This window comes from Crotalus tigris, unplaced genomic scaffold (genome assembly GCF_016545835.1).
Source record: "Crotalus tigris isolate CLP2741 ecotype Arizona unplaced genomic scaffold, ASM1654583v1 scf7180000024337.5909745, whole genome shotgun sequence".
Classification (NCBI taxonomy): Eukaryota; Metazoa; Chordata; class Lepidosauria; order Squamata; family Viperidae; genus Crotalus; species Crotalus tigris.
In genome coordinates, this window is record NW_024100507.1 from 5,575,917 (window position 1) to 5,595,167 (window position 19,251).

Consider the following 19,251-nt stretch of genomic DNA (forward strand, 5'->3'; position numbering starts at 1 on the left):
CCTTAGCTCTTCTGAATTTGTTGTTCTTATTTTACAAAGCCTGTGTATCTGTTTGCTAGAGATAAAGGGATGAAAGTATCAGAAGCCCAACCACCATGATCAAAAGCCTCAGAATAAACTTTTTTTCAATGGGATTTTAATTATTTATTTATTAAATTTATTTGCCACCCATCTTGTTTTGAAGTGACTCTGGGCGGCGTACAGAATTAATTACAAAAAATAATCACAGTCACATATTTTGAAACTGATAGGAATATGTCGTCTGGCTATTTGTCATATTTCTCAGAAGTTAATCTCCTGTTCTTGATAATTAATGGATTTTTTTTCTTTTTGTATATTCTCAGTCAAGTCATTTGGAGATCACTTCACTAGGAATGGGAAGATCATTGAGAACTGCCAGGATGTTTTCTACTGCTTCTTCTGTCATCATGAGCAGGGCTTGGTCTGTAGCAGTGCCAATGTGGGGTGTTATGATGACATTCTTCATCTGCAATAGCAAGTGATCTCTGCAGAGAAAGCAGGATAAGATAATTTAGACTCGCCAAGTCCAGACAAATATTAATATTAATGTTAATATTATTAACAAATTCGCCATTAGTCAATTGCAAAAGGCGGCCTTGCTAGGAACTGCTTCCATCCTGCGACGATATCTGTAATACCATCAAACATTCACGTCTGCCTATCCCAGGTCCTGGGTAAAGACTTGATAGGTAGACAAAAATGCCAAATCCAGTCTGAATATCTGGCTGACTGTGTGATGATCCATAATAATAGTAGTAGTAGTATTAGTAGTAATAGTAGTAATAGTAATAACAATAAAGTTGGAAGGGACCTTGGAGGTCATCTAGTCCAACTCCCTGCTCAGGCAGGAAACCCTATACCATTTCAGACAAATGGCTGTCCAATTTCTTCTTAAAAGCCTTCATTGTTGGAGCATTCACAGCTTCTGGAGGCAAGTTGTTCCACTGATTAATTGTTCTAACTGTCAGGAAATTTCTCCTTAGTTCTAGGTTGCTTCTCTCTTTGATTAGTTTTTATCCGTTGCTTCTTGTGTTGCCTTCAGGTGCTTGGAGAATAGCTTGACTCCCTCTTCTTTGTGGCAGCCCCTGAGATATTGGAATACCTCTATCATGTTCCCCCCTTGTCCTTCTCTTCATTAAACTAGACATACGCAATTCCAGCAACCGTTCCTTGTATGTTTTAGCCTCCAGTCCCCTAATCATCTTTGTTGCTCTTCTCTGCATTCTTTCTAGAGTCTCAACATCCTTTTTACATTGTGGTGACCAAATCTGGATGCAGTATTCCAAGTGTGGCCTTACCAAGGCATTGTAAAGTGGTATTAATACTTCACATGATCTTGATTCTATCTCTCAGTTAATGCACTGCGTTGGCTTTTTTGGCAGCTGCAGCACACTGCAGTTGCAGCAAATGATTTGTAAAACAACAGCTAGACCAGGCATGTCAAACTCGTGACATCACGTGATGAATCGGAACTTTTTCCCCATTGCCGGCAATGGGGTGGGCGCGATTTCGGCATGACGCATCCGGCCCATGGGCTAGCAGTTTGACATGCCTGAGCTAGACTGAAACTGACAAAAAGGATATTAACTTCTGCTGCTCAGTTTCTACTATAGAAACCTTTCTGTGAGGTAGTATCCATACTATCCAAGAGGCACATCCTGCAAACAGCCATTACTTGCTGCTACGCTATTTCAATAGCTCTTCCTCTAGCGTTACTCCTGGTATTGCCAAAGAGAATGGGAATCGTTCTCATAGACATCATTGGGAGGATTAATGAATGAAATGTGATCATTCTATTTTTTTAAAAGACAAAACCTCTAAAATGTGTTTTGTGTACTCCAAATACACACCTTCTCAGAACCTAGTTTATTTATTGCATTTATATCCCACTTTTTTTTAATAAAAAAGTTTTTTATTTTCCATTTATTCATACAAAATACAATTCAATTAAAATAAATTCCTAACCATTGGTACCGCCTGCCCATTCCCCCCAGGCCGCGTCCACCCTCTCTAATCCTTCCCTACTTCCCTCCTCTTTCTCTCCTCCCCTCCTACTCTCTTCCCCTCCCCTTCTCCTCTAACCATCCTACTTCCTCCCTGCTCCTTCCTCCCCTCTCATCCCTCTCACACACATGAACGCAGCATAGGGGAAATGCCCAAGCATTTACCATGACTATATTATCATTACCCACCCACTCACCCTCAACCCTCCCCCCCTCGCTTCCCAGAGCAGAGAACAGGGTTATTAATAAGAAAGTTAACAATAATAAAAAAAAAGAAAAGAAGAAAGAAAAAAGAAAAAAAAGAAAAAAACATCATATTTAACCTTTAACTCCCCTTAAATTAAGTCATATAAACAAATCTCTACAACAGTTACTATAAAATTTACTCATAAAATAAATGAAACTTTATAGTCCCATATTTTTTCTGAATATAATCTATCCATCTTCTCCATACAATAATATATCTTTCTTGTGTATGATCCTTCAAATAAGCAGAAATTTTTGCCATTTCTGCAAAGTTAGAAACTTTAAATATCCATTCTTCTAAAGTAGGCAACGAATCCTTCTTCCAATATGAGCTTACTTCCTTTAAATACTCTTTACATTTTTTTTTTTATTAAAAGTTTTATAAATTTTACAAGAAAAACAAGAACAATACAAAACAAAAAACAACATATACAGAAGAAAAAGAAAATTAAACAATACATATAAAAAAAAAAACCCCACCCCACACCCCTCCCAAAAACCCTCCCTTCCCCCCCCCTGAGCTTCCCAGAGCAGAATATAGGCTTAAGCAATAAAAAAAAATAAAAATTAAATTAAAAACTTTATATTTATATATACAAAAAAGATACCTATAATATATATAAAAATAAAACTTATGAAAAAGCTATATGATATTTTTGTATACCCAATCTAAATTGTATAAATTTTATCCATTTGTCCCAGATAGCAAAAAACTTCTCTTGCGTTTGTTGCTTTAAGAAAGCCGAAATCTTTGCCATTTCCGCCAGATAAGCTACTTTAAAAAACCATTCCTGCAATGTAGGCAAAGATTCCTTCTTCCAATATTGTCCAACTAACAGCCTCGCGGCTGTGATCAAATTTAACATCAATACAACCTCCTTTGTATCACAATCTGTAACAATACCTAACAAAAATAATTGCGGAGTAAATTTTACCCTCCTTCTAAAAATTCTCTGGATATTCCACCATATTTTGATCCAAAATGCTTTTATCTCTCTGCATGACCACCAAATATGATAATAGGAAGCCTCCTTATAACCACATCTCCAGCATTTAGGTTGCACGTCAGGGTACATGTAAGACATTTTTTGTGGATCAAGGTGCCATCTATAAAACATTTTATAAAAATTCTCCCTTAGATTCTGTGCTTGAGTAAATTTGACATTTCTCACCCAAATAGTTTCCCAGGTGTCCAATGAAACTGGCTCACCAAAGTTCTGCGCCCATCTAATCATACAATCTTTAATTAGTTCCGTTTCTGAGTCCAATTCAACTAAAACCCCATAAATTCTCTTAATGTGGGTTTGTCTTTGATCCTTCAGTTGCTTAATAAGATTTTCATCTTCTCTAAGGAAACCCACCTTACAATCCATCTTCCATCTATCTAGTAGTTGCCTATATTGAAACCAAGAATAAGTAAAATTTTCTTGTGCTAATTCTTCCCGTGATTTTAATTGCCAGTTTTGTCCATCCCATTTAAGTAACTGTCTGTAAGACACCATATCCATTTTAACCCCTCTTTTTATTCCTTCTATCGCATGCCAAGGTATAGCCCATAATGGTACTTTAAAATCACTTTTATAATATTTTCTCCAAATCCTAAGTAAAGAAATTCTTAAAATATGAGATTTAAAAGCCCAATCTATTTTTTTATTAAATATTAAATAGGCATGCCACCCATAAAGTAAATCCCATCCCTCTAGATAAAGTATCTCAGAGTTTGTCAAATTTACCCAGTCACTAATTAATGTTAAAACCACCGCATCATAATATAATTTCAAATTTGGTACCTTGAGTCCACCCCTCTCACGGAAGTCTTGCATAATTTTGAACTTAACCCTTGGTTTTTTCCCTGCCCAAATAAATTTATTGAGACCCTTCTGCCACTCATTTAAATTAATCTCATTTTTCAAAATTGGTAACATTTGAAACAAAAAAAGAAACTTGGGTAGAATATTCATTTTTATCACTGCAATTCTTCCCATGAGGGATAATTGCAGCTTTTCCCAATTCTTCAAGTCTTTCTGTACCCCGACCCACAACCTTTCATAATTATTTTTAAATAGTTTTGCATTAGAAACAGACAGCATCACCCCCAAATATTTTACCTTATTAACAATCTCAAAACCCGTCGAGTTAACCAAAATCTGCTTCTCCTGACTCGACAAATTTTTAGGTAAAATTTTAGTCTTATTTACATTAATCTTAAAACCCGAGACCAAACCATAATGGTGAATCAACTGTAATAAGTTTACTACAGAATAATCAGGTTGCGACAAAGTAACAACCAAGTCATCCGCAAAAGCTCTCAACTTATATTCTTTTTTATTAACATATATTCCTTTAATTTCCTGAGACTCTCGAATTTTAATCAATAATATTTCCAATGTTAAAACAAACAACAATGGCGATAAAGGACACCCCTGTCTAGTACCTTTCTCTATTGTGAAAACCTCCGACAAACCTCCATTAACAATAAGTTGTGCTGTTTGTTTTTGATATATTACCTTAAGGGCTTGTAATATGTTTTCACCAAAATTCATTTCTTCCATTACTCTTAGCATAAAATGCCAATTCAGTTGGTCAAATGCTTTTTCAGCATCTAAAAATATGAGCCCTGCAGGAACTTGGTTGTTCTTATCTAAGTATTCTAATAAGTTAATAATTTGTCTAACATTGTTTTTCATATACCTTCCTGTTATAAACCCTGATTGATCTTTATGCACAAGATGATGCACCACCCTCATAAGCCTATTTACCAAAATTTTTACAAATATCTTATAATCCACGTTTAAAAGAGATATAGGCCTATAGTTTTTTGGTAAAGTAAGATCTTGATCCTCCTTTGGAATCAATGATATAAAAGCACTACGCCATGAAGGAGGAATCTCTAAACCCTGTAAGATACCATTAAAAAGATCATTTAATGGTTGAATCATCTCCTCCATTAAAGCTTTATAATAAACAGCTGTTAACCCATCCGTACCCGGTGCTTTCCCTAATTTCAATTGTTGAATTGCTGAGGCAATTTCCTCCTTAGTAATTAAACCATTAATTTCATATTTCTGATCCTCAGTCAGTTTAGGAAAACTTGCCTCAGCTAAATATTTATTTATATCTAACAGTTGTACATTAGTAGATTTGTATAGGTTTTGATAATAATCCAAAAAAGATTTTTTAATTAATTCCTTCTGAGAAACTAGTTTACCCTTATAATTTATTTTCTCTATTATTCTCAGTCTCTGTTTCTTTCTTAATTGATAAGCCAACCATCTCCCCGGCTTATTAGCATTACAAAATGTATTTTGTTTCATAAATAATAAATTGGTTGCAGCTTGATCTGCTATCAACATATTAAATTGTGACCTTAATAACTTTACAGATTCTTTAGTACTTTCATCAGAAGGATTTAGAATCAAAGCCCTTTCTTTTAGTTTAATTTCATCTTCAAGTTCTCTACGTTTCTGAGTCTGATTTCGCTTATAAAAATTATTCATTTTTATCAAAACACCGCGCATAAATGCTTTACCTGCATCCCATACCATTGACATTGAAGTCCCCTTATACATATTCAAAGCAAAATAGTCCTTTAAACACTCCTTTAGTTTTTGAACATTCTTCTCTTGTCTAAACAAATTTTCATTAACTCTCCAGGATCTTCTTTCCTCTTTCTCTTGAATCAACTCCATCCAAACTGGACTATGATCCGTCAGTGATCTAGGAAAAATCTTTACATTCTTTACTTTATTATACAAATCCGTGGTAATCAAGAAAAAGTCAATTCTTGAAAAAGATTGGTGTCTGTCAGAAAAAAAAGTAAAGTCTCTCTCCTCTTGATTACGTTCCCGCCAATAGTCCCTTAATTCCCAGTCTTCTTTCATATCAAAAAAGGCTTTAGGTAGCCTTGCTTGTTTAAGAAAAGGAGAGGAACCTTTCTTATCCCTTTGTGTATCTAAGACACCATTCCAATCACCCATTAATACCACCGATCTATAATCAAGCAAAGTTATTTTTTGGTGTAACTGTTTATAAAATTGTTCCTGTTGTTGATTTGGAGCATAAAGTCCAACTATAAGTACTTTCTTACCATAAATACCAAGTTCAATCATCACATATCTCCCCTGGGGATCTGATTCTACCAGACAAGCTGGCAGGTTTTGTTTGACATTTATAACAACTCCCCCTTTCTTCCCAGGTGCAGGAGATATAAAATGAGATCCCAAACGAGCATTAACTAAATATTTCTGATCTTTAAGTAGAATATGAGTTTCCTGTAAACAAATAACATCATTGGTATGTTGTTTCAAATAATAAAAGATTTTTTTCCGTTTCTGAGGAGAATTCAATCCATTAACATTCCAGGTCAAAAACTTTGCCATCTCCCTTGGCACGCAGCCTGGAGAAGACACCATCAAACTCTGACAGAGCTGCGTGTGTTGCATAACTCTTGGGTCTTGCTCCTCCCACCGGCGGTGATGCACTTCCAGGAGAATTCTCTTTGGGCTCTTTTTTACGTTGCTCTTTCTCTTTACGCTTATAAGCTGCACGAGTCATCCTCTGCTCTTTAGCCTCCGTTTGGCGTTGCTTTGCCACTTCTATCATCCCTGCGGAAACCAAATCTAATGCCTCAGATTGCTGCTCAGGTTCCTTAGCACTCAAAGATTTCCGACCAGATGAAGTTGAGCCTGCACTCAGGACCGAAGTATAGAAATCTCTAGCTTTGTCAACTGTGTTCAATCTGTAACGTGTCCCAGCATGGCTCAAAACGATACCCATCGGAATTTCCCATCTGAATGGCATCGATCTAGCTTTAAGCTCATTGGTTAAAAAAGCAAAGTCTTTCCTACTTCTTAAAATTTTAGATGGGATTTCCTTTAGAATGATGACATCTTGGGCGGCAATCTGAAATCTTTTGTTGTAAAAAACTTGTATAATCTCATTCCGCAGGGACTTCTTTGTAAAGTAAATCACCACATCTCTGGGCAAATTCTTCTGCTTAGCAATCCAGGAGTTGAGTCTATAAATTTTTTCTACTTCTCTCTGTAATTCTCCTTTATCCATATCCAAAGCCAGCGCCAGATCACTAAGAACCACCTCCATCAAATCTTGATTCATATCTTCCTTGAGGCCTCTAATCCTCAGAGCATACTCCATTTGTCTGTATTGAAACATCAAAATATCTTCTTGTGAGGAGTCCACCTTCCTTTCCACGTCTTGAATTTTGTCATCTAAAGAGTCAACTTTGTCTTCCACTTCCTCAAGCCTTGCATCGAGCTTAACCACCACAGTAGCCAAACCTGAAACAGCTGCCAGTATATCTTGTCGTAATTCATTATTATTTTCTTGCAATTTAGACTTTATCCCCGTTATCTCTTCTTTGAGATCAGATTTAATTTCTGATTTAATCTGTGAAACAAATTGAGTCATTTCCTCTCTCATTTGAACTACAATCTCTCCCATTATGCCTCTAACCTCTTGCACTGAAAGTCCAGGTAGAGGAGGGGAGGGTGGTGGCTGAGCCGGTGGTGCATGTTTAGATTGTTGTTGTAGCTGTGCAGTGGAAGTTATAGGAGAAGAAATAACCTTGGGTACTGAGGAAGGCTGCTGCCTCTTTGAAGCCATTTTAAAAAGCACAATTGTCACTTCCCTTTCCCCTCCAGCCAAAAAGGGAGGAGGAAAAAAAGAAAAAAAGAATTTTTAAAAAGAGACAAACTATAATCATTAAAAGTCCAGAATAAATCCCAAGAATAAGTAATAAAAGAGCAAACAATTCAAAAAAAAAATTTTCTAAGCCAAAAGCAAAAGCAAAAGCAAAAAACAATCCTTAAAAAGGGAAAGTAAAACAAAAGAGAAAGGAAAAAAAAACTCCGACACTTTCAAAACGCCATCTTAAGTCCTTTCACTAGTATAACAAAGAAAAGGAGGAAAAATAGTAAAAATCAAAAGATAAAAAAATAAACACCTAAAATATAAGAAAAAGTCCTTTAAACTGCTCCGTCCGTTTAAAAATTACTCACCAAAATGCTGTAAACACGGAGATAGAAGCGGCGGTTTCTTTTGCTTCCAAGGAAGCAAAAACAGCTGGGAGGCGGAGATCAGCAAGAGCTCCGAGGGAACACTCCTTTCACCCCCTCTAGAAATAAATCCAGAGGGGGTTCAGGGGTTCTACCTCTACTCTTGCGTTCTCTATCCCTTCCCTTTGCCCGGGAAGGGATTTCCGAGCCGCGGGCCAGCTGATGCGCGCTGCGCTCCGCGGCTCTAACACTTCCCCAGCTGGACGGCTAAAAGCTAGCCGCCATCGCCGTCGCCTCCCACCGGAAGCCCCAATACTCTTTACATTTTTGTACAAACTCTCCCCGAGTAAACAAATTCTCATTCAGTCTTCAAGGCCTTCTGTTCCCACCTTCCAAGTATAGCTCCATCCACACAGGACTATGGTCTGAAAGGGTCCTAGGAAAGATTTTTACCTTTCTCACCCTAGAAAATATCCCACTTTTTTGACAACTCAAGGCAAACCTGAATGTATCATATAATTTTATCCATATGACAACAATCCTATGAAATTAGTTAAGTTGGGAAAGTAACTGGCCCAAAGTTGTCTACTGGGGTCAATAACTGAATGGGAATTTATATTCAGGCTTCCTCAGTTCATTCCCAAAATCTCAATCTGCATAGCATAAAATGAAAAGGGTGGCATACATTTAAACTATTAGGTGTTTTTTTGCTATTTCTTAAGTGGATCTTTGCTGATTAATTAGAAGAGCTGAAAATTTAGAAGTGACTTGATAAAAAATGGGTTGAGTAGGAAATGAAGGGATATCTGGTTTATTTTAGGAGACAGTGATGAGTTGTTGATGAAGCCACTTATGGAATTTTTGTGAGAAACTTAGAGAAATATAATTTTGATGTTGGGATTTGACAATTGGAATTATATGGGATTATAGAAACAATGCAGACTATTTTTAATTTTAGAGTAAGAGTTGGAAGTATTTTTTTTTTTTTATCTGTATGATAAGGGTAAAGGACAAATTGGCTGTCCTAGTCTGACTATAAGTAGATTATTATACAGAAAACCCTCTAGTGCAGTGATGGCGAACCTTTTAGAGACCGTGCCCAAAAACTGGCCCGCCCCGCTCCACCCCCCCGCCTGCCCCTGTTCTGCCCCCCATCCCCCTCCCCACTTGCCCACAGGACCACTCACCGCTTCCAGGGCCCACCGCAATCGCCCAGGCAGCTCAGCAGCGCTATGGCAGCCACACCCTCTGCCCGCGCCCTGCAGCATCAACTGCATGATGGGGAGTGAGGGCAGAGTCTTGTCTACACTGCCTGGCTGCCATGTCCTTGGCTGCGCTGGTCCGTGTGGGCCATGCTCGAGGGCGAGTGTCCTTCAGGAGGGCTGCTGGAGATGAGGGGGTCGCGGGGGGAGGCAAGGCTGGGGCAACGGCATGTGTGCCCACAGAGAGGGCTCCGAGTGCCGCCTCTGGCACCCGTGCCATAGGTTCGCCACCACTGCTGTAGTGTGTAGACTTGCTTCTAATTTATTTTCCATCCTACCAATTCCTTGTAGGTTTCTAGTTGGTTTAAATTAAAAGTTTGGATTTCAGTCTGTCTAAAGAAAATTACAAATTACGAAAAACTCTAAACCAATGGTGAGACAACTGCAGAGATCAGTGGAAAAGCCACTCATTCTTGTCATAATTTCATAAACTTTGGAAACAACCTCCGGGGTAGGAAAAAAAAAAGAGGTAGCTTGGCTTACCACTGGCTCTGACTTTAAATTCAGCCATTCAGACTTGCAGTCCTTAACAGATTACAGTACTACAAATTTATGGGGTTTTGGTAAAGTTTGCCATTCCAGCTCTAAAGGTGTCTGATTACAATTAATTCTCCTCTTCCTTCTCCATAACACAAAGAAAATGAATGGGTGGCAAAGATAGTAAATTGGGCCAACATAGGAACTCCTATATTAAGAATGATCTTCTCAATCTATACAATATCATCATTATTTATTTCATTGCCGGATTTATTGTCCTTTTACCCTGATCTATGAGTATTGTATTATTTTACCTTGGCAATGGCTCAGGATAGGTCACATCCAGAGCTGCAGCCTTAATAACCTTATTTTGGAGAGCTTCTACCAATGCATCATGGTCAATAACTGCACCTAAAAGAAAGGGGATTTGGGGATGACACAGATATAACAAAGAAACATTAAAAGTGAAAATGGATGCTGCTTGTTATGAGATATATAGGTGAATTCTGTACCAGGCACTTGGACTTAAATAAATTTGCTCAGTAGAATTTATTTCCAATAACAAATACTTAGGACTGCAACACCTTAAAATAAATATTTTAATTATATTCCACAAAATCTGTCCAAATCCATGATTGTAAATTGCTCAAGAACCGATTGTAAAAGACTTACAAAAGCAATCCTCAACAGCATGTAGAGGGGAGCCAAATTACTATACTAATGCTTAAGATATAATTAATTCTCTACTAACAATAAATTACAATTATACAGCATTGTTCATTTTTTATATAATAGATTAGTAGTTGTGAACAGCAACAAAATCTATACTGTGGATCCTATCATTTCATTTGTCAGATTTCTCTAACATCCATAGAAAAAAATACTGCAGCAAATGCTCACATTTCAATGTTTATTCACAAGATTCTATTTTTTTAAAAAAAATATCATGAAATGACTAGATGATCTGTTTATTGCATCACTTAATAAATTTGTTACCTCTTTGATATTTTTGATCTGGAAAGAATAAGTTGTGTTAGAAGTATAGTCTTATTATTTTAACAAGAAGCAGTTCAATTTGATTGACACCAACAGTAGTTTGTCCATCTAAATTTTAATCTAATATATTTTGCTTGACTGAAATTTTGTCAAGAAATAATTAAGAAAAAGCTCAGATTACAGATCCGCCAAGAGTGTTTTTGAAACCACTGATGGTTTAAACAACAGTAATATACATTTGGATAGTGTTGCATCCTACCTCTGCAGATATTGATGAGTGTAGCTGTGGGTTTCATCAGTTCTAGCTCTCTCTTTCCTATGAGATTGTGAGTCTCTGATGTCAAATTTACAACCAGCATCACAAAATCAGACTGTTGAAGCAAGTCATCAATGTTTTTACAATACACGGCACCAACCTCTTGTTCTTTTTCCTCTTTTCTGGGAGAAATAAATGTGAAAACAATTTTTTTATAAGAGCTTCTCATGGTGGAGTTATTTGGGAGGCACAATCACTGAACAGCATAAATGAGAAATACTTTCCATTCTTCAAGAGCTTGCTATTTTAAGTCTAAATACAGCATTCCATTCCAGTGTTTTTCCTATTCAGTGCAGCCTATGAAAATATCTGTGGTTCTTCTTGCCTTGCATAACAAACTTTTTGTTGTTCCAAAAATAAAAGCTGCAGAGTATTTGTTAAATGTGCCGGTTGTTAGTAACAACTCAAAATCCACACAATGGTTGCTTACATAGATTATTCTCCATAATACTAATGAAACATGGATTTGAAGAAAGCATGTTTGTGCGTGCTGCATTATGTATATATCTGACATCTTTTTTATTAGCAACCTGATGATGAATTAGATCCTAAATTTGCTTCTAAAGAGCATTCTCTCCAGAAACAAATATAAAATTAAAATAGTTTGTGATTACAGGGTTTACGATTACATGGCTGCTACTTATTGATGAAATGGCATCTGAGTAAAGCCATGTGAGATGTGGAATACATTATGATGTCTCAGAAGCCATGCTGCTAGCTTCTGCTTCAGAGCAGATCTGAAGCAAACCTGGCAACAGATGTCACATCCTTATTAATTGCCGGTGTTCAGGGAAATGGGATGTTCATAACTAGTCTCAATCCAATAGCTCAGTGGTTCTCAACCTTTTTAATGCCGCGACCCCCAACCGGTCGTAACTTGAGGACTACTCAACTGGTCGTAAGTCGAGGACTACTCAACTGGTGCAGCACCGTTTGCAGAATGGGACTTTTGGCGGGCTCAGCAGGGCAGAGACAGCCTGGACAATTCCTATTGGCTTTTGAAAGCCAATAGAATTAGACTCTATTCAAGAGAGTCTATTCTATTGGCTTTCAAAAGCCAATAAAATAAAAGGGAGTAGCACAGCTGAGGAAAAGGGGAAAAAAATGGCGGACTGCGTTGTTTGGCGACCCCCGTGAAATGGTCGTTCGACCCCAAATGGGGTCCCGACCCACAGGTTGAGAACCACTGCAATAGCTTAATAACCTTTGGATTTAATTTGCCTGAATGTTTATGCATTTCTATTGCCACTCTAATAACACTAAGGAAATATATATTTCACTGGGCCAAGTTCCTGCAAATATATATATATAGTATTCATAATTTCAGTTCTAGTCAAGTTTTTTGGCCAAAGATCACCGCTAAAGGGCAGTTAGTAGAAAATATTTTTAAAGGCTCTCCAATGCTACTAAATGAGTTTCATATTTAAATCCCAAAATATATAGTATATTGCAGGGATTTTCAAACTTGGCCCTTTTATGACTTGTGGACTTCAACTCCCAGAATTCCTGACCCAGGCACGCTGGCTGAGGAATTCTGGGAGTCGAACTTCACAAGTCATAAAAGGGCCAAGTTTGAAGACCTCTGGTATATCGTACCCTATCATATATCATACCAACATGTCATATTATACCATATCACATCTACAGTATATGTCTCAAAATACATTTACCTCCGATTCCTATTGTGATAGAGAATCTTCATGTCAAAAGCCTTTGCCCTCTTGGCCACTTTATAACCAATGTTGCCCATTCCAATGATACCAAGAGTGGCCCTGCTGACTTCTACTCCTAGCCAATTAACAGCAAAATTCGTAGTATCTGGAGACATTGCAAGATGACAACCTACCACACAAAAAAAGAAATTGAATAAAAAATATTAAGAGAGGTATCTGTTCTAGTGGGATAAAAATTATGCTTCCCTTTCTCTCTTGTGGCTTCCTAGTTCTTTCCTACGACCCTAAACAGCAGCGGTTAGTCTTATTATCTGGCATTTATCCACCTGCCTGCTAGGATTTTGGCCAAAGAGGAAATCCCTCCTCCTTCCTGATTTCTAAGTATACCATTTCTGCAGAAAAAAAGACTGACAAACAGATCTAATTGTTCTTGTGGTGTTAAGGGGCAAGTCCTTGATGAATAGGTGAGTGTGTTCAGAAATATTTTGGCTTATATTACATGTTGATATTTACCTAAGTAACTTCTGCAGAACATTGTTATAGAAAAAAATAAATTGGAGAACAAATCAAGACAAAAATACAACTGAATGCAATTGCTTAATCTCAACTCATTTTTAAAATTATTTAACAATACTTGTAACCTCCCAATTTTAACAGCATTAAAAAAACGAAGTATGAAGAGTTGAAACAATCATGTGATCCTTTAGTATAAGATTCACAGAATGCTTTCCAGACTGGATATACCTCTCTTCTAAAGATGCTACATTCTCTCTCCTTTCCTTCCACTACAGATAGTCCTCGCTTAACAACCACAATTGGGACCAGAATATTGGTCATTAAGCAAAGTGTTAAGTGATTTCCCACATGACTGCTTCACTCAACAACCACAATCCCTGCACTCACAGGTTGCAGTCATTAAGCAATTACGTGGGTCGTTAAGTAGGCCAAGTCCCAGGTAAGGAGTATGGGGTGTCTCTTGGGGGGGGGGGGGTAGAGAACACTCTGGGAGGTTCTGCTTAGGAGGTAAAAATCCTTCCTGCTGAAATCCAAGCAGGATTTTCAGCCCCTGGGGGAGAAACACTTGTGCATGGCCTGCAATGGGCCTCTCCCACCTCTAAGGCACCCTTGTGTTGTTTCCTTACCACGCTGCCTCTCCACTCAGGAGTTGAAAATCCTGCTTGGATTTCAGGTCCCTCTCGTCTCTAGGGGCTGGCTGACAGACTTCCATGGGGTGCAGAAACAGATTTTAAATCATCAGGATTTAAGTCCCATTTCTGCGCACGTCAGTTCCCATCTGTGCCTGGAAAGAACACCTTTGGTGGAGTGCGTGAATGGAGTTCATATCTTCAGGATCTGAACTCTTGTTTCTCCACCCCACTGAAGGAGTTCAGCTCCCTTCCGCACATGGAAGGAATGCCTTTGGCGGGGTGCAGGAGTGGAGCTGAGACTTTCTGTTTCTCCATCCTGCCAAAGGAGTTCAGCTCCCCTTCGCACCTGGAAGGGAACATCATGAATGGAGTTCAGACTTTCAGGAGCTGAGCTCCATTTCTCTACCCTGCCAAAGGAGTTCAGTTCCCCTCAGCAGGCAGCTCTTTCAGCCAGCCCCCAGAGAGAAGAAGGAGTCCTCTCAGCAACTGACAGCAGTTTGCAATCTTCCTTGCCAGCTTCTCCACTGATTTTCTAGGGAAGGAGTTCCCTCACAGAGGGGACATAGAAGGATAGCCTGGAGGGCTTCAGATTGAATCACATCGGATTAAAGCAGTGTTTCTCAACCTTGACAATTTTAAGGCATGTGGACTTCAACTCCCAGAATTCCACAGCCAGCATTGCTGGCTGTGGAATTCTGGGAGTTGAAGTCCACATGCCTTAAAATTGTCAAGGTTGAGAAACACTGGATTAAAGTATTCTAAGTGGCAGGAGTTGACTAATATCTCTAAAAATCATATAGAGGAAACATGGGTGTTATAGTATCAATTTTACAATGATATTTGTTGCTTTTTTACAGCTCTAATTCTTTCTCACTCAAGCAGCTAGTTGAAAATAAGTATGTGAAGAAACAGATGGTGGGCTTAAAACAATCATAGGAAAAGCTCAATATTAGCCAAACAACTGCAGAAGAAACTTATTTACCTTCAACTAATCTTCTGGCAGATGCTAACATTAATGCCATCCCAATGTCCGCAGTAGAATCAGAAACAGCGTGTGGAGTGTTGGTCACTTTAACTCCAAAGCTACTAATTAATTTCAGATTCAAATGATTCACTCCTACTCCTGAGTTTCCAATCACCTTTAGGTTGGGCAGGCTTTCAAGAAGCTCCTGGTCAATGGCTGGTAGACGCTCAAATACAAAAACAGATTTGATCTTTTCATGGGATTCTTCTTTGCTTTTCTGAAATTCCTTCATGGTGACGAGATTGAAATGCTTCTTGAGAAACTCTACGTGGCTTTCTAATATACCAAATGCACCGCCTATTTCAGAGATCAAAACACTGGGCAGTTCTTTTTCCATAATCTAGATAGATAGATAGATAACCTTTATTGTCATTTGTTACCGTGGGCACACTGGCGCACATTAAAAATGAAATTCTGTTCCCTGCTCTCAAAAGTGTACACATACATAACACACATATAAATATGCTATATACATACATATGTATATACCTACACCCTTACATATAAATACATATAAATATTAATCATTGAAAGAGAAGATAATGATCAGAAACATTCAACTGAGAAAGCAAGTAAGTGTTAAGAAGTATTTAATCTTTTAAATAACCAAAGATTGAAGTTTAGCATACTGCCTGGAAATTCAGGATTAGGGAAGAATTGCTTGGGTTTTGACATTTGTATACTTATAAAGATAAGACTCTTGAGTGGGAAGAATATATTGGCTTGTAAAATACTATTATTTTAAACTACTGTTTGGTGGAGTCTGTACATAACATTTCCTAAAGAATGGTGACATCTTCTGTTACTGATCTTAATGGACAGACAATAATCACTAGGAATGGGTGATTAGATCCCCAAATCCTAAAAAATGAAGGTCTTTTAGGAGATAACCATTATGTACTGCACTGCATTATCATTTCTGGGCCCAGGTCAATGTGTTGACATTAGCCTACATATCTTAAATAGCTTGGAGTCAGGTTGCTAAAGAAATATCCCAATATGCCAGGACTACACAGCACTTTAGATTCAATCCCCGAAATATGCTTTAGATTATGCTAAATCACAAATGTAGCACAGAAGCTGGATCTTTCCTTCGAATATGGATAGCCTACTGCAAGTGATCAGTAACGGCATATCCTGTACATTCAATTCATATTAAAGGCAGTTTGAAAGGATAATCACTAGTTGTCACTCATCTATTTTTTATCTGCTTATTGTGCAGTAGCTTAACATGGTTCTGCTTATAGAGCTAGCCAAAATATTTTGCTTATAGAGCTGGCCAAAAATCCCAGTTTCTTAAAATGATCTAAACTCATTACTTCAGATGTTATCCTCCACAGTGCTTTCTCTTAAGATTTGTAGAACTTGGAACAAGAGGCACTTCTCAGATGGTTATACTTGGCTTAAAGCCTATTAGCTACTGACCCCTAAGTTAATAATGCCCTCAGTCAAGTCCTTCTTGCCCCAATGGATAAAAAGCAATTTTAGCTATTTTTAATCCATGAAAAAAGTCCAAGCACTTAGTTAAGTAATATGTTTTTGGAGCCCAACCAAGATCTCCTTCTTCAATAAAGATTATGAAATACATTTTCATTTATGGACTGAAATTAGGTCTATAGCAATCTTGAGCTAATATAATTCAGTGTATCTGGGATCTTCAGTGTGGTGCCAAAGCACATCAATGAGTCCCTCAGTGTCTATACAATTCTTTCCCTCTCAAAAGTTTTAAAACATTCCTTTAATTTTAAAAGAGTTAGATAGCTGCCAAAATACCACCAACAGAGTCATCAGTAAGGCCTCTCAGCCCCAAATGATCATACAGGTATTTTCGGAAAATAAAATCTATGATTGGCCCATCTCATTATTTTGCTAGGAACTGTGTCCATTTTCCTAGAAAAAGACAAAGTAAGTTGGGGGTGATATGTAGCATCTTGAGGGCAAGAAGGGGTGGCATGGAACATCCTCATCAGCAGTTAATCATCTGATACATTTTGTGAATACCTGTTTACTTTTTGTGAATACACAAGTCCCTTCTCCATAATGGGCATTCTGTGAAACTGTCCCACGACAGGTTCTCAGAATTCTAAATATACCCACTTGTTGGCCAAAGATTTGGATGTATTGAATGAAATCTTTTAACTTTTGCAATATTTTTTTTTCTGGTACTAACCGTGGGTTGATATGCACTTAGTAGTGTTTCCCCAGTGCTCTTTCGGTTAGTCTTGCAGCGCTGAACACAAGTAATGTTTTTCTTTGCCCATTTAAACCAACGTATCTCTGCCAAACGAAAAGCTTTACATCTGAACATAATTCCTAAGTTTTTGATGCTGAAAAAAATGTGTTAACATTGGTTTAAGAAATAATTATCAGAAGCTGGGCTAATGGGGACATCAATATACAAAGCAACAGACATTCTTAAAAGTATGCTCTGCCACACATTGTAAACACTGAAAAGGAAGGAAGCAAGGAAGTCTTCCAGTTTTATATTCAGCTATCATATATGTATTGGAAGAGTTTACAAGCTGTATTAGAATAATAAAGATGTAATATAGTTACTGAAAAGTTCCATGTCACATTTGTCTTTTCATATGTTTAGAGTTTATGTGTACAGAAACACTGAAAATTAGACAGAAGGAAAAGGTTGAATTAGGAAAATTCCTCAGTCAGCCATTCAGTACTTCGAAAAACTATGGCAAGTAATTTTGTTATAGTTTAATCTACTAGTCATAGTTATTGGCAGATAAAATATTATTACATATTTCACTTGCCACAAGTTACCAAGAAAATTGCTTGTGTCCATAGTCTGTGAGAATCAAAATTGAGTTGAACAAGTCATTATTTACACTTTTTTTCTATCTGAAAATATTAAATGACTTGGTTCTTAACATTGTGCTAAGCCAAAATTTAGTGTTGTTTTTTTTTTAATCCTAGCAAATTGCATGAACCAAGGCAACTGTGTTTTCCTCAAGAAGCCATTTTTGATAAAATCTGACTTAGGATGTTATTCTATCCTGCAATTCAATAGTATCTTTTGTCCTAGTTTCTTTGTGACTGAGTCCAAGTCTTTGATCAGTTTGAATGCCTCAGCACCGGCGCTAGCATTGAGTTTACTAATGATTAGCCATAGTAATAGAACCCACTGAATCACACAGCATAGGATAGGCAAACTGAGAAAATCACTCTGAACTAATATGGATGGGCACTTTACTATCCAAACACAGTCACTGAATCATAAATTAGCTAACATTTTAGTCCAGCATATTGTATGAGATCAGCCAATCAAAATGAGTTATCAGAAATCAATTATTTTTCCACGCGATGAGCTTTCTCTTTGATTGTCTATATAGAGAAATCAAACAACATCTTTTATTTTAATCTTAAATATATAAGATTATATATTTAATATTTATCTAGATATTAATAGAAATAGTTTGGTATAGTAGTGAAGGTGCTGGCCCAGAAATGGGGGATTTCGAGTTCATCTAGCCTCCCTTAGGCATGAAAGCTGGCTCGGGGGACTTTGGGCCAGTTCTCCCACAGCCCAATTCACCTCACAGGGTTGTTGTTGTGAGGAACAGAGGAGGCAAGAATATTAAGTATATTCGCCTCCTTGAGTTTTTATAAAAATCTAATAATAGAGATACAAAAGAGATACAGAGAAATATCTACTTATGTTACTAATTATTGCTACTCATAAGCGCTTGCAAGAAGGCAAAGGTATAATTAGGCTGAGAAATCTGTTCTCGCTCTCCCTAATATTGTTTGCTTACGGATAGACCCGAAGAATCAGCCATAACGTGGGAAAGGAGGAAATCTAAAATTCCGCTACGCTCAGCGAACCGCCTTCTCCAGTAACTGATAGCGAGGGAGGAAGAAGGGCGGGGACAGCCCTGATATTTGGGTTTGGGGTTTTTTGTTTTGCCACGCATTGTGCCCTCAATAGAAATAGATGGGTTCTTTCAGGCGCTGACACCTATCTCTCCGCAAGGGCAGCCCCTGCCTAAACTTTCTACTCAGCGGACTTCTCTCGCTGACTGATCATTTCTCTTCTTCATTTTCCCCCTTTTTCCT

At 37.7% G+C, this 19,251-nt stretch overlaps 1 protein-coding gene across 3 annotated transcripts; it reads right to left on the reverse strand.

Moving 5' to 3' along the window:
• Nucleotides 1-119: 119 nt before the first annotated feature.
• Nucleotides 120-19,251, reverse strand: LOC120299979 (probable 2-ketogluconate reductase). 3 transcript variants are annotated; one of them, XM_039325386.1, is made up of 7 exons: nucleotides 18,951-19,118; nucleotides 17,351-17,457; nucleotides 15,139-15,520; nucleotides 13,006-13,177; nucleotides 11,279-11,457; nucleotides 10,338-10,434; nucleotides 120-506 (listed from the first exon to the last, which is right to left on the reverse strand). In XM_039325386.1, the coding sequence occupies exons 3-7, from the start codon at nucleotides 15,515-15,517 to the stop codon at nucleotides 350-352; spliced, it is 984 nt and encodes a 327-aa protein (XP_039181320.1). In that variant the 5' UTR covers nucleotides 15,518-15,520; nucleotides 17,351-17,457; nucleotides 18,951-19,118; the 3' UTR covers nucleotides 120-349. The 3 variants fall into 3 exon arrangements, with proteins under 3 accessions (XP_039181320.1, XP_039181319.1, XP_039181318.1); XM_039325385.1 differs by having other exon boundaries at nucleotides 17,351-17,507; XM_039325384.1 differs by lacking the exon at nucleotides 17,351-17,457 and having other exon boundaries at nucleotides 18,951-19,251.

Bases quoted from the DNA above. Each gene is read 5' to 3' on its own strand.
- LOC120299979 (XM_039325384.1), bottom strand. From the start codon at position 19,109: ATGCGTGGCAAAACAAAAAACCCCAAACCCAAATATCAGGGCTGTCCC. The intron at 13,178-15,138 runs GTAAATAAGTTT...TTTGTGTGGTAG, and splicing joins TGCCAGAAGATTAGTTGAAG to GTTGTCATCTTGCAATGTCT. The intron at 11,458-13,005 runs GTAAATGTATTT...TATTTCTCCCAG, and splicing joins TATCACAATAGGAATCGGAG to AAAAGAGGAAAAAGAACAAG.